This window comes from Cnephaeus nilssonii (genome assembly GCF_951640355.1).
Source record: "Cnephaeus nilssonii genome assembly, chromosome: 7".
Taxonomy (NCBI): domain Eukaryota; kingdom Metazoa; phylum Chordata; class Mammalia; order Chiroptera; family Vespertilionidae; genus Cnephaeus; species Cnephaeus nilssonii.
Window position 1 is genome coordinate 58,613,610 of NC_137078.1, and position 14,304 is coordinate 58,627,913.

General features: G+C 45.1%; 1 protein-coding gene across 2 annotated transcripts in view; it reads right to left on the reverse strand.

Annotated features, from left to right (window-relative positions):
• Positions 1-14,304, reverse strand: part of ROR1 (receptor tyrosine kinase like orphan receptor 1) — a 402,917-nt gene that overhangs the window by 37,475 nt on the left and 351,138 nt on the right. For both annotated transcript variants that reach the window (XM_079777940.1, XM_079777939.1), the window contains 2 exons: positions 5,270-5,397; positions 2,056-2,373 (listed from right to left, as the gene is read on the reverse strand). In XM_079777940.1, coding sequence (XP_079634066.1) covers positions 2,056-2,373; positions 5,270-5,397 — 446 coding nt within the window. The remainder of the gene's footprint in view (positions 1-2,055; positions 2,374-5,269; positions 5,398-14,304) is intronic.

A 14,304-nucleotide genomic window follows, 5' to 3' on the forward strand; every position in this document is an offset into this window, starting at 1 on the left:
GGAGGATTTAAAGCTTATGCTTTGGGAATAAAACCAGTACTCCACAAGTATTTTTAATATCAAACATGGAAAAAAATCAGAACTGGGGCATAGGAGTAATTTCCTAGTGAATGGTTCAGGGAAGCTTCAAGCTCAGCTGCTCTTTCCACTTCTGCTTGAGGGCCTTAGGTAGGAACCATGTGATCAAGAAGCTAATTCACAGAGAATGCTTATTAGTGGCAGCGCAGGATGAGTTTCTAATAGGAGCTAAGCCATCTCCGTGCTGAGGGACTGGACACCCTTGAGGAGCAGGTCTGAATAAGTACTCCTCCCATGAGACCACGGGGGCTGTTACTTGAAATCCCTGATAAAAAAAATCTACTGAGTTGTGATAGTAATAATAGTAATATTGATGATATTGTTACTATTATGTGCTAAGTATAGTTCTAAGCATTTTAGATGCACTAAGTTATTTAACTAATAAAGTAGTATTAACTACCAAAAAGGAATAAAGAAAATTATCAATGAGTGTAATTCTAGATGAATGGGAAATGTAGAAAGGAGCAGTCTTTAGCTTGATGGTGGTAAGAGGATAAGAGAGAGGATGGAGGCGAGCCCCATATACATATCTTTAAAATTGATTGTGGTACACTACACATATCATAAAATTTACCATTAATGCATTTAGAACATTCAAAATAGTGTGCAACCTCCACACTATCTCTTTCTGGAACCTTAAATCATCCCAAAAGGAAATCTTATACACATTGAGCAGTCATTTCCTACCACCCTGGACCCCTTTACCCAGCCCCTGGCAACCACTAATCTGTTTTCTTGTCTCTATGGACTTGTCTATTCTGGATATTTCACATAAATGGAATCACAGAGTGGTGTCTGGCTTCTTTCACTATCATAATGTTTCCAAGGTTCAGTCATGTTGTAATAAGATTTTATTCCTTTTTATGGTAGAATAATAATCCATTTTATTCCTTTTTATGGATGAATAATATTTATTCCTTTTTATGGATGAGTGACACTTACTGGTTTTTATGGATGAGTAATATTTCATTATGTGGATATACCACAATTTGTTTATCCACTTATCCACTGATGAGCATTTGGGATGTTTCCACCTTTTAGCTATTGTGAGCAGAGCTGTTACGAACACTTGCATACAAGTTTTTGTATGAACACCTATTTTCAATTCTTTTGGGTATATACCCAAGAGTGGCATTGCTGGGTCATATGGTAATTCTATTTTTAAGTCATTGAGGAACCAGCAACCATATTTTAAAATTATCATCTTCATGAAGCTACTTGAAGGTAGACTGCACATGGTGTATATTTAGCCCACTGGAAGGTAATCATTAGTAGAAACCATTACTGTGGATCAAATTCTAGTTTTTACTGTGCCATGGGGTGACTGGCCCCCAAATAAGCACAGAGGGCCAGGGGCTACCACCTATTTTTTAAAAAATTGATCTTAAAGAGAGAAAGGAGGGGAGGGAGGGAGGGAGGGAGGGAGGGAAGGAGGGAGGGAGGGAGGGAGAGAGAGAGAGAGAGAGAGAGAGAGAGAGAGAGAGAGAGAGAGAGAGAGATCAGTTGCCTCCTGTTCAAACAGGGATTGAACCCGCAACCTGGGTATGTGCCCTGACCAGGAATTGAACCCACCACCTTTGGTGTATGGGATGATGCTCCAACCAACTGAGACCCACCAGCCAGGGCTACCACCTACATTTATTTATTTATTTATTTACTTATTTATTTATTTATTTATTTACTTACTTACTTACTTACTTACTTTTGTTAATCCTTACCCAAGGATATTTTTTCCCCTTGCTTTTTTTTAGAGAGAGTGGAAAGAAGGGAGGGAGGGGGAGAGAGACAGAGGAGAAAGAGAGAGAAACATTGATGTGTTTATATCAACTGGTTGCCTCCCTCATGCACCCCCAACAGGGCCAGGGATTGAACCTACAACCCAGGTGCATGCCCTTGACCAGGAATCAAACCCGGGACCCTCGGTTCCCTGGGGCCAACGCTCTAACTGCTTAGCCACACCGGCCAGAGCCCACCTACTTTTATTGATAGGATCCGCCATGGGAATTCCAATCCGGATGCAGTTGGCAGCTTCAGGGCTCTCTGGCTGGGGGAGATCTTCACAGTTTGGCAGCTTCAGCCTCATCAGAATCATGGGATTCGATCTTGCAAAAATGTACTCTGTTTGACACAGGACGTTTTCCAGGATTTCACATTCATCGCGGCACAAGTCACGGGGCTTTGGGATGGAAGAGGTCTCGTCACAGTAAGGGAAGGCGTAGTGGCACAGGGAAGGAATGGCGAACTGGGAACACTTATCAGATAAGTGACTGGAGGTGCCAATCATGGTGAAGGCCGCTGGAAAACAAACACAGTTATTAACTCCCAGGGCTGGGGTTGATCTGTGGTTATCTAGCCAACAAATATCAGATATACACACACCCTGGAAGGAATCTGCTGGGCTCAGACAGGCAAGGCCAAGAGAAGGAGATTCATGTCAGATGTCTAAGCAGCTTACTTTCACTGGCTTGAAAAAAAATCATTTTGACTATAAAGTTAAAAAAACACACACAGGATTAAGTTACATATGTACCGTTTCCTAATAAAAAAGAATTAATTAGGTTAAAGGACAATATATTTTTCATTTTTACTACAAAGCAACAGAACGTTGTGTTTCATCCGGTGCTTTTTATTGGTTCGGTGAGGTTTCTGAAACATTTGACAGCTGCCGGGCAGGACGCGTGGGATGGGGCGGCTGGGCCCGAGGGCAGGACTCGTGCTGTGTTTCGCCTCTCAGCTGGTGGGTGACTTTGGGCAACTTGTTTAATTTCTTTGTGGCTTGAATACTTTCTACGCCATCTTCCGAAAAGGAGGCAGCTTGCTTAGAAGTTCTCAGAGAGCACAACTCAGTTATTCCAGTGAGTATTAAGGAATGTTAATGGTCACTTAGCCTAACCTCAGATCCAGCACGGTTTCCAAGTACAAAGCGAGCGCCAGCCTCCCTCGGCATTCCTCCATTGACAAGGGCTTACTCACAAGGCAGCCTAAGAGGTTGTTGGTACATTGTTTCCCAAAGAATGTTCCTCCGAACAATAATTATGCAGAACATTAATAGTGTTGGAGAAACTAGGGTTCCATAGCCAAAGAAGTTTGGGAAATGCAGGGTTAAACAAAGTTCAGTGGATTTTTTAATTTTTTTTTTACTGTAATACTTTCCAGTAAGCTGATGCCCATTGAAAATGTTTGAGAGGATTTTTATAAACGGGTGACCAAATATTTATAACAGAACTCCCAATTATTTTCGTGAGCACTTAGTAAAAAGCATGTTCAACATTCTCATACTAGGTTGAAATGTGCCTTCAGCAGCTCCTCCCCATCAGCCCTACTTCCCAGAATCCTTCCCCTTGAAAGCCTGAGGGCTTCAGCAAGTGGCAACTACATCTTCCTATTGTTGCTTCTCTAGGTTAAGCAGCTCCTGCAGCCACCTCTTTGTTCCTTCAAATTCCTCACAGGACACAGTTCCTGGACTTTTTGAGGTTCGCTGTGCCTACCTTGGGTTTGTTCTTACCTCTTTTAAATCCAGGGTTGCCAGATCAAGTACAATGCACCCAGTTACATTTGAATTACTATGTATATAATAAAGAGATAATATGCAAATTGACTGTCACACCCTTGCACAAGATGGCTGCCCCCATGTGGTCACAAGATGGCCGGCAGGGGAGGGCAGTTGTGGGTGACTGGGCCTGCAGGGAAGGGAGGGCAGTTGGGGGAGACCAGGCCTGCAGGGGAGGGCAGTTAGGGGTGACCAGGCCGGAAGGGGAGGGCAGTTGGGGGAGACCAGGCCTGCAGGGGAGAAAGGGCAGTTGGGGGGGACCAGGCCTGCAGGGGAGGGCAGTTAGGGGTGACCAGGTTGGCAGGGGAGGGCAGTTGGGGGCGACCGGGCCTGCAGGGGAGAAAGGGAAGTTGGGGGGACCAGGCCTGCAGGGAAGAGCAGTTAGGGGTGACCAGGCCAGCAGGGGAGGGCAGTTGGGGGCAATCGGGCCAGCAGGGGAGCAGTTAGGTATCAATCAGGCTGGCAGGGTAGTGGTTAGGGGGTGATGAGGTTGTCAGGCAGAAGTGGTTAGGGGCAATCAGGCAGGCAGGCAGATGAGTGGTTGCAAGCCAGCAATCCCAGATTGTGAGAGGGATGTCTGACTGCCGGTTTAGGCCCGGTCCCACAGGGATTGGGCCTAAACCGGCAGTCTGACATCCCCTGAGGGGTCCCAGATTGGAGAGGGTGCAGGCTGGGCTGAGGGACACCCCACCAACTGGCCTTATTCCCCACACCATCATATACCCCAGGGCCCAGGTACACCAAAGACATTCAACAATATGCACAAATTTCATGCACCAGGCCTCTAGTTTCAGATAAACGCTTGGGACATCCTTCTAAAAAATGATCTGTTGTTTATCTAAAATGCAAATGTAACTGGATGTCCTGTATTTTTATTTACTAATCCTGGAAACCTTAGTAGAATCTCATAAAGGCAATTTGAATGGCTTGCAAAAGTACATGGCACAGAGGTATAATAACTACACCAATAGGTACAAAGTGGCTCTAAGAACCAGAACTAGGTGTGCAAACTCATAGAAGATAACCTACACTACCTAACTCATGTGTGCTAAAAAGTGCTTCACTATTAGATCTCCGTTAAGATGCTTTCAATTCAGAAAAAGTGAAGGGTAAACTCTAGAGAGCTGGAGCAGGAAGAGATCCATGACCATCTTGCCTCATCATTCATGTCACAGATGAAGAAAGAGATTTTCACGGAGAGTAAGAGATTTCCCTAAAGTCACAGTAATGGCGATTCAGGGATTAGAGTCCAGAATTCTAGACTCTACACTCATTCCCTTTCAGTCCACATGATGTGGCTTCCAAACAGTAAGTTCTGTGAGGGCAGAAACAACCGGCCTTATTCCCCACACCATCATATACTCCAGGGCCCAGGTACACCAAAGACATGCAACAATATTTACTGAGTGTTTAAATGAACGTGAGGCTTTTCAAAGCTTCCTTTTCCTCTAAGAGCAACCTTCAATAAATGATTTTAATGTCAATTTTAATAATATTTTAATGATCATATCTCATGCTTCTTTATGGTCCTGCTCCTAACTCCTGTGCCTGGCCTAATCCCTGGACAACAGAGGTCCTTAAGAAAACTACTGGTGAGAAAAATAGTCAAGGTATAAACAGAATTTCAGTGGTGTTACCTACCTGTGATCTGATTTTCTATTTCCCCTTGCATGTGCAAAGACTCCATATAGACAGTGCGGTTGCCAATAAATCTTGCGCATGCAATCCCTCTGTATGGTTGACAGAATCCATCTTCTTCATATTCATCTCTAAAAACAGAGTATAGACATTAACTGATGCAGTATATATGGTACATGTAGACATAGTTGGATCTGATTGCACAATGCCCTAAATAGTCACTAGGGGGCACAGTTGAGCATAGTATCCTAAAGACTGGGCTAAGGAATCAGACTTTTCCTCAGTTCCATCCATCACTTAAAACATCTGTTGGTCACATTGGTCAAGTTTCCTTCACCCCCAGAAAACCATCCTGAAGCACAAAATCATCCTTAAATATGGGAGAAAACACTTTTATTTTCGCAGCTGGTGGTGGGCTGGAAGATGAAGTAGTTATAAGAGTAAAGAGGAAATGAATTGAAAATCTGGGCACATGTTCTACAGTTTTTGTTTTTTTTAAACACAGATTATTTCTGCTTCATTTGATACAAAGGCGTGGGCGAATTCTGCACAAGATCCACTCTAACTGATATGTCAATTAGGTGGCCCCACGGGGTGAGAGGCTAGGTGCAGCTGGAAAGAAACCAGAGGGCAGTGCAGTTATGAGGCTCCTTGATGCTTAAGACCCATTATCTCTATGCTGCAGAGAGAGGATGGGCAAATTGTGGATTGGAGAATTTCAAATGAGTCACTCAACCCCAGGTAATCTACAGAAGATGTCAATGGAAATCTTGTTTTCACGATCCCTTAACACCTTAAAATATAACCTTTAAAAATGTTTGCTGCCTCACAATAATAATAATAATTTTTGTTTTAAAAAGTGGGAGGGGTATTTTATCCTGAAGACAAGGAGACACTAGAAAGGGAGACAATTATTGACGGTGTGGCAAATGGCTGGAGATAAAAGCTAGAGATCAGGACCCAAGATGGCAGGTTCAGCACCAAAGGACAGAGACCATAAACTCCTATAAGGGCCTATGATAAACAAGACACCGGAGTACAGAGTGCCCAGCTGTTCCTCAGAGGCAGACCACAGCCAAAGGCCACCTTCCACACTGACGGGCGGACTTTCACCCAGGGTGTTCCTCTTCTCTGTTAACCCGGCTACAATCAATACATCGTCTGAACAAAATAGCATTTCCCCCCTTTGGTTTCTTTTAAGTTAAAGTACTTTAAAGCCAAAGTCAGGAGAAACCAAATTCCCTTCCTGGGTTTAACATTCTCCTATCCTTAGGCTCTGAACCTCTGAGCCACATATATAGATGGTAACAGTGGGCCTCTCTACCCTATCGGCCAAAACTCATGAGGAGCCTACCAAACAGTGTAAATGCTTTTAAAAAGTGCTACACAGAGGTAACGTGATTAATAATCACATTATTTAATAATAATCACGTTACACAACATTCGTGCACTGGAGTGGGGATCCCTCAGCCTGGCCTGCACCCTCTCGCAGTCTGGGACCCCTCGGGGAATGTCCGCCTGCTGCAGTCAGGAGAGGCTCCCGCCACCGCTGCTGCGCTCGCCAGCCATGAGCCCAGCTTCTGGCCGAGCAGTGCTTCCCATGTGGGAGCGCACTGACCACCAGGGGGCAGCTCCTGCATTGAGTGTCTGCCCCCTGGTGGTCAGTGCCCGACATAGCGACTGGTTGTTCCACTCTTCAGTCAATTTGCATATTAGGGTTTTATTATATAGGATTATTACAATGACCAAACAGGATGCTTATTTTTAAGGACAATTATTTACTAAGCTCTTACTTTGTAACAAGGACTACGGTCAGTGCTAGGGCCCCACTGGGGTGGGGGTTGAGTGTGGGAATCTAGAGAGCCCAGTATAATAGAAAAAAAACAAACAAACTTGATAGGGCTGATCCTTAAGACACTAGTTCTCAGCTGCTTTCTGCTCCCTAGTCACTAAAACAATCCTTTTGAAGGTGGAGATGGGGGAAGTATCTTCAGTTTAGACTTGAAAATAGTCCCTTGCAAAACTCTTAAAACATAACCTTTAAATACGATTACAGATGAATATATCATATCCTCGACATAAAGACATTGAAATTTTAATGTTGCAAAATCCTGCAAGCACTCTACATGTTTACTTTCATAAATCCTAGAGCAACGTTGAAGTCTTTTTGGCTCACATTTAACTTGGGTTGTAAAATTAACCCCACTTTTATTGGGTAACTAATACCATAAACCCATAGGGAGAAAGAAGGTTCTGGATGACCTAGCCTTGCATCTTGGAAGCCGAAGTCCTGAGACACCCCCCTCCACCCACTGCTATTATAGATGATGCCTTTCTATCCCCAGGCGTTAGCGGAGCCCCGGACTTTTAAGGTGTCATTATGAGAACACCTCTTCCTCCCCCACACTAAATTCTCGAGGCCTCAATTTATATCTCTTGGGAGGACAAAACCCTAGAATTACCCCCCCGTTATAAATCCCCAACCGACTGGGAGTTCCCATATTTTATGTGTGAGGCTTAGGCTAAACTTCTTACCACCTTTCCAGTTCAAGACTCTAAAAAGACTCTTTGAATACTTTTTTTCCCCAGAATAAAATGGAATGCAACTCCTTGGCCGAACATTTCTTGTCAATGAAAGGCTTAGAGCTGCAGGTGGATTGAATTTTTGACTGTGCCCAGAATTCCTGACATTCTGGCCAGTCTCTCGGGGGCAGATCTAAAAAACTCACACGAAACGAACAAACACAAACAACAAATGGCATCTGCTGGGGAGTAGTGCTCAGCCCTGGCTGCTTATGCGACTCTCCTCAGGCGGCTTTGAAAATACCAAGGCCAAGCCCCACCTCGGACCTATTAAATCCCTCTCTCTGGGGACACAGCTCGGGCATTCATGCTTTTATAAAAGCTCTGGGGTGATTTGAATGTGGTTGAGAACCACAGCGCTAGAAAAACAAACAGGTATTAAGTGCCTGCCACTCTCCCTACTGGGTACTGTGCTAAGTGCTTTCTTCAAAGCTGCCCCCTTAGGCAGTGTTATCCTCTGTATTTTACAGAGTGAGACCCTCAGATTCAGAGAAGTTAAATAAGTGGCTCAAATTCAAAGCCAGTTAGTGGTAGACACAGGATTTAAACTTAAAATTTAAGCTCAAGTCATTACACTGTGTTCTTAGATCTGTAATTATGTTCTCTGCTTTTCCATATCCTCTTTTAACTCAATCAGCCTAATTTATAAATAAGGGACTTTATAAGGTGCCTTTATTGTGTACCAGGCACTAAGTTTCACTTAAATATAAAAATGACATTAAGCCTGGCCGGCTTGGCTCAGTGGATGAGTGTTGACTGACCTCTGAACCAGGAGGTCATGGTTCAATTCCAGGTCAGGACACATGCCCAGGTTGTGGGCTCGATCCTCAGTGTGGGATGTGCAGGAGGCAGCTGATTGATGATTCTGTTCTCATAATTGATTTTCTCTCTCTCTCTCTCTACCTCTCCATTCTTTTCTGAAATCTATAAAAATACATTTTTAAAGTTTAATTAAAAAAACAACAACTGACATTAAGTCATTTAATCCTGATAACAATCCTATAAAGGTGAAGGTGTAATTATTCCCATTTTACAAATGAGAAAACTGAGGGCTGGCAAGCGTAAAGAACTTGTCCAAAGTTCCATAGCTAGATTTATCCCAAACTAGTGCTTGTCACCATGGTACACAGCTTCCTGCCAAATGGCCTGGTTATGGAAATGTTGGCACTGCTTACAGGGGCTTTGTGCTGTGAAGATGCCGGGTGGCAACAAAGGTTTTCTTTTAAACGTAAAGTCACAAGTGCCTTTCATCCTTTCCATTTTCCCGATGGCCTGGGCTGGAGAGAAACCAATGCTCCTCCAGCATTCATCAACGTCACGCTTTTCTCCAGCGTACACCTCTTTCATCATGGATGCCCTCCATGCTCCGCAAATTAAAAACATGACGTGGCAAGGCTGCGTGAGCACAAGGGCACTTGCAAGGAGCGTGCCGAGGCGGCGTTCTGCGGAGAAGAAAAGTGTGGCGTGAAAGGGCAGGTGGCATTTCAGCCGTTCATCACTGCGGCCGCACCGCCTGGCACTGGCTACGCGGTGATGTGGAGACGTAAGGTTGCTTTGTGATGGGAACTCATGTTTCTCATAAAGGTCATTCAGTGACCACACCGCCAGCCTCTTGGATCTTCCAAACTCGCTGTCATGTGACAGGGAAAAGCAAACACAGTCTGCCCTGCACTGCCAGGGTCGCCCCCTTTCCCCAGGGGAAGGAGCTTATAAGGGACTAGAGGCCCAGTGCACAAAATTCGTGCATGGGTGTGTGTGTGTGTGTGTGTGTGTGTGTGTGTGTGTGTGTGCCCCTCAACCCAGCCTGCACCCTCTCCAATCTGGGACCCCTCAAGGGATGTCCGACTGCCCTCTCACAATCCAGGACTGCTGGCTCCCAACCGCTCACCTGCCTGCCTGCCAGCCTGCCTGATTGCCCCTAACTGTTTCTGCCTGCCAGCCTGATCGATGCCTAACTGCTCCCCTGCCAGCCCAATTGCCCCTAACTGCCCTCCCCTGCTGGCTTGGTAACCCCCAACTGCCCTCCCCTGCAGGCCTGGTACCCCCAACTGCCCTCCCCTGTAGGCCTGGTCCCCCCAAACTTACCTCCCTGCAGGCCTGGTCGCTCCCAACTGCCCTTCCCTGCAGGCCTGGTCCCCCCAACTGCCCTCCCCTGCTGGCCTGGTCACCCCCAACTGCCCTTCTCTGCAGGCCTGGTCCCCACCAACTGCCCTCCCCTGCAGGCCTGGGTCCCCCTCAACTGCTCTCCCCTGCTGGCCTGATAACCCACAACTGCCCTCCCCTGCCGGCCATCTTGTGGAGGCCATCTTGTGTCCACATGGGGGCAGCCATCTTTGACAACATGGGGGCGGCCATCTTGTGTGTTGGAGTGATGGTCAATTTGCATATGACTCTTTTATTAGATAGGATTGTCAAAAGGGGCTTAGAGTGATCGCAACCACTGTGGCAGCAGAAGGATCCGCCCAGGAAGCAACTTGGACCAAGGAAAGGTATGCGCAGCCACTGCAAGTTGCAGCCCAGAGGAGTTTGACAGTGACAGTGGAAGTCCATAGCTACAAATCCTGGGCAAACTGCTCAGGTCAGTGAGCAAAGAAGGGAATTCTCTGAAAATGAAGAGCGCACGGTACAATAGGAGGCCAGATGTGAGCATTAGGGGGAATGGGATGGACCTTTCTTCATACCAGGCACGCCCAGAACTTTCTTCCTCATCAGATTTTACACTGGAGCAGGGGCAGAGCTAGTAGACTAAACCAGCTGAACTGATTCTCGCTAATGAGTTAGGCCCTAAAAATTCCCCTTTGGGGTGATAAGATCCCATTAAAATGTATGCCTTTCCTTAGTGAGAAGAGAATGGATGTAAAGGTACTCTGCTAACTATAAAATCTCACTTAAACAAAAGAATTGAAAACAGGTACTCAAACAAAAATATGTGGGAACAATCCAAAATGCTCATCAACAGATGAATGGCTAGACAAAATGTGAGAGATATGTACAATGGAATAGTATTCAGTCATAAAAAAGGAATGAGGTACTCAAACATGACACAACATGGAAGGGTCTCCAAAACATTATGCTAAGTGAAATAAGCCAGACACAGATGGCTACATATCAAATGATGCCATTGATATGAAATCTCAAGAACAGGTAAATCCACAGAGATAGAAAGCAGACTGGTGGTTACCAGGAGCCAGGGGAGGGAGAAATAGGGAGTAATTATTCAATGGGTGTGGAATTTAATTTTGTGGTGAAATACCTTGGAATAGACAGAGGTGGTGGTTGCACAGCATTGTGAATGTACTAACTGCTACTAAATTGCTCACTTTAAAATGGTTGATTTTGCGTTGTGTGACTTTCACCTTGATTTAAAAAAGATTTCATGTATACACAAGGGACAAGGTAGAGGGACTTTGGGAGAAGGCCAGTGGTTGGAATTTGAAGCTTCAGAGCTGGGGAGAGATTTGGGGGGTAATTTTGTGGGTTCTTTCCAAGCTGACTAATTGGCTAGAAGCATTGATAATTTACAGAGTATCAGCAGGCTGCTTTGTTATGAGGCTCATAGCTCTTTAACTGGAATGCCAGGGTGGTTCTGCCCACCACCCATGGCAGCTTCATAGGGATAGGTTGTAGTGAATGAAATAACCCAACACTTTGGAATTGACCCCCACTCAGCCCTCTTAATTAAGAGCCCCATTTTATGGAATGAAGATGAAATCACATCAAGATGCCTGCCCCCAAAGACCTGAATCTCGATCTAAAGGAGAACTATCACATAGCTCAGAGAGCTGCAGTACCCCTAGGGATGCGTTAGTGTGCGATTTAGCAATGTGTGGGTTATTTTTTCTCATGTAGGAAATAATTTCTCTTTAGCCAAGCAAAATTACCTTACCAGTGCCTTCCCAAAAGACCATCGTGGCCATAAATGCATGGAAAGTATCCCTTTTTCAATTTGTAAATCAGGCCACATATTAGTGGATCTGGTTAAAGCATGGCACACAGTGCTTCCCAGGCCTGGCTCTAGGAACCTCAGGGCTGGGTGCAACACTTCCCAGTTCAGAGGCAGGGTTCTCCCTTGGGAGGTGCAGTCAGATCTCTTTAAGCTGAAAGTCAGCTCCGTCTTTTAATTAAAAAAGGAGATACACGATAAAATAAAAGATCCAAGTAGAGGCTACAGAATTATTCCAATGTAGATAAAAGATCAGAGACACAGAAACTCAGAGAACAAATGATATTCTGATGTGGTCAAAAAGTTACCACCTCTCCAAAAATACCTCCTTGATTTTCCTGAGAGGATTTGGAGCCTTGAAGCATCCTTGGTTAAAAGCCCAGCAGGAGAAGAGGAAACGCTCTGTCCTATCAGCTTTCACACACACACGCCTTGGGAGAGAAGGGGCATCAGGACAAATACAGGTGGAGACAGGAAGAGCTGGCCGGAAGAGCTGATGGAGTGAAGGAGAGAAGGGGAGTTGTCGGGAGAGCCAAGAATACACTCTGCCTCAGGGTGGCTGTGATCAAGAAATTACAGGTTAAATATGGGATCCCAAAGTTATCTCACACACTCTGTTTTCTAAAGACCAATCTGAAAGTGGGCATCAAAGAGGGTTAGGAGTCCACATACTTGACCTTTCAAAGGTCATCAGCTTTCAAAGTGAGCCAAGCAAGGCACGTCCACCTGAGAATTCTGCTCACTCTAGTACCCCCCCTTTCTCCTCCTGGAATGCCTCTGGGAGCACAAGCCATCCTGAGGAGTCTGTGTCGAGCCTCACGGGCTGTCTCCCACCTCTGAATCCCGATAATTGTTAACACGCTATTTCCTTAGCAAAAGAGGCCCTCGCTCTTTCTCACACCATTTTTCTTTTTTTGCTTTAAAAAATTAAATTAAAATTTTAACGTTTTTTTTTTTTCTCTTGGCTATGAACCATTAAAACAAACAGATGAATAAGGTTCTGTCATAGTTTCCAGAGCAGCACATAATAGTTACTTGTGTCCAACTCAGAAATGGGAAGGTATTGGCCTCGCTTCACAGTGGTGTTTGGAAACACAAGGGTTGCGTTTCACGTTGGAAAGGGAGCAGAATTAGCCAGGCTTGTATCTCACAAATGCAATTTTGGGGAAAATTATGCATGCAATACATTTTATTCCTATTTAAACACACATTTGAAAACGATAGGATTGCACTAGCATGGTATTTGCAGGACTGCAGAAGATCGCTAATAAAAAGAATGAGTGATTTTTGCCCTCTCCTATTTACTGAGGCCATGGCGGTAGGGTAGCCTTGCACCTTCTAAGAAGCCCTGGGGTGTTTTCACTTGTCCTCCTAGGAAGGGCCTGCTTTTCGCCCAGCTCAGGCTGGAGCGGGGAATGCATAGGAGATACTTGGAGCCCCCAATGCCCGTCCCCTCCCCCGTTCCCACTTCTCATTAGAAACCCTTTAGATGTTCTTTGGCAGGTCTCCAAACATCAGGCATTCAAACTACCTCCTAAATTTGCCCATTGAGAATAATGGGAGTTTAGAATAATATGAAATTTACACATACCAATCTGGTCAGATTTTCTACCACAAATGTTACTAGGATTGCTTTGATTTTTTTTTTTTTTCACTTTCCTTTTATGCCTTGGGCCATGGATTGAAAAAAGAGAAGGGTTGTGGAAAGAGTGGTAAAAGGAATTTAGGGACTTCTTAGGAGGGTTTTAATTTCATCTTGGTACTCAGAAATGGGGTGAAACCCAATCCCCAATTTTTGCTTTTCTGTTTCTTCTCAGCTTTGTTTCTTACTCCTTCTGCTGATGGCAGTTATGAAAGACTATAGCAGCTCCCCGTTATCTGCCTGGAATGTGAATCATCCCTTTGTCCAGTGTATCCAGACTGTATAGCTTACCTGCCTGCTAGTCACTTAGCAGCCTTCTGAGTTATCAAATGGACTGCCACAATATCACAGTGCTTGTATGCAAGTCACCTTTATTTTATTTAATAACTAGGGGCCCGGTACACGAAATTCATGCACTGGGGGTCCGGGGTCCCTCAGCCCAACCTGCCCCCTCTCACATACTGGGAGCCCTCAGGGGATGTCCTACTGATGGCTTAGGCCCACACCCCACTGGGAGCAGGCCTAAGCCGCAGTCTGGCCTCCCTTTGTGGGAGGCAACCGGTCTGATCAGGGGAAGGCACCAGCCCCATCTCCCCGCTGCTGCAGCCACTGCCAGTTACCGCAGCCACCAAGGTGTTTTCATCAACATGGACTCCAGTCCCTTCACCAAGAAAAAATGACAATTTTCTTTAGGCATTTTTAAGATGTGTCTTCCATAGGATATGCATTTCTTTATTTATTTTTTATCCTCACCTGAGGATATGTTTCCATTGACTTTTAGAGAATGTGGAATAGAAGGGGAAAGACAGAGAGATACATCAAAGTGAGAGGAACACTTTGATTGGTTGCCTCCTGCATGAGCCCTGATCT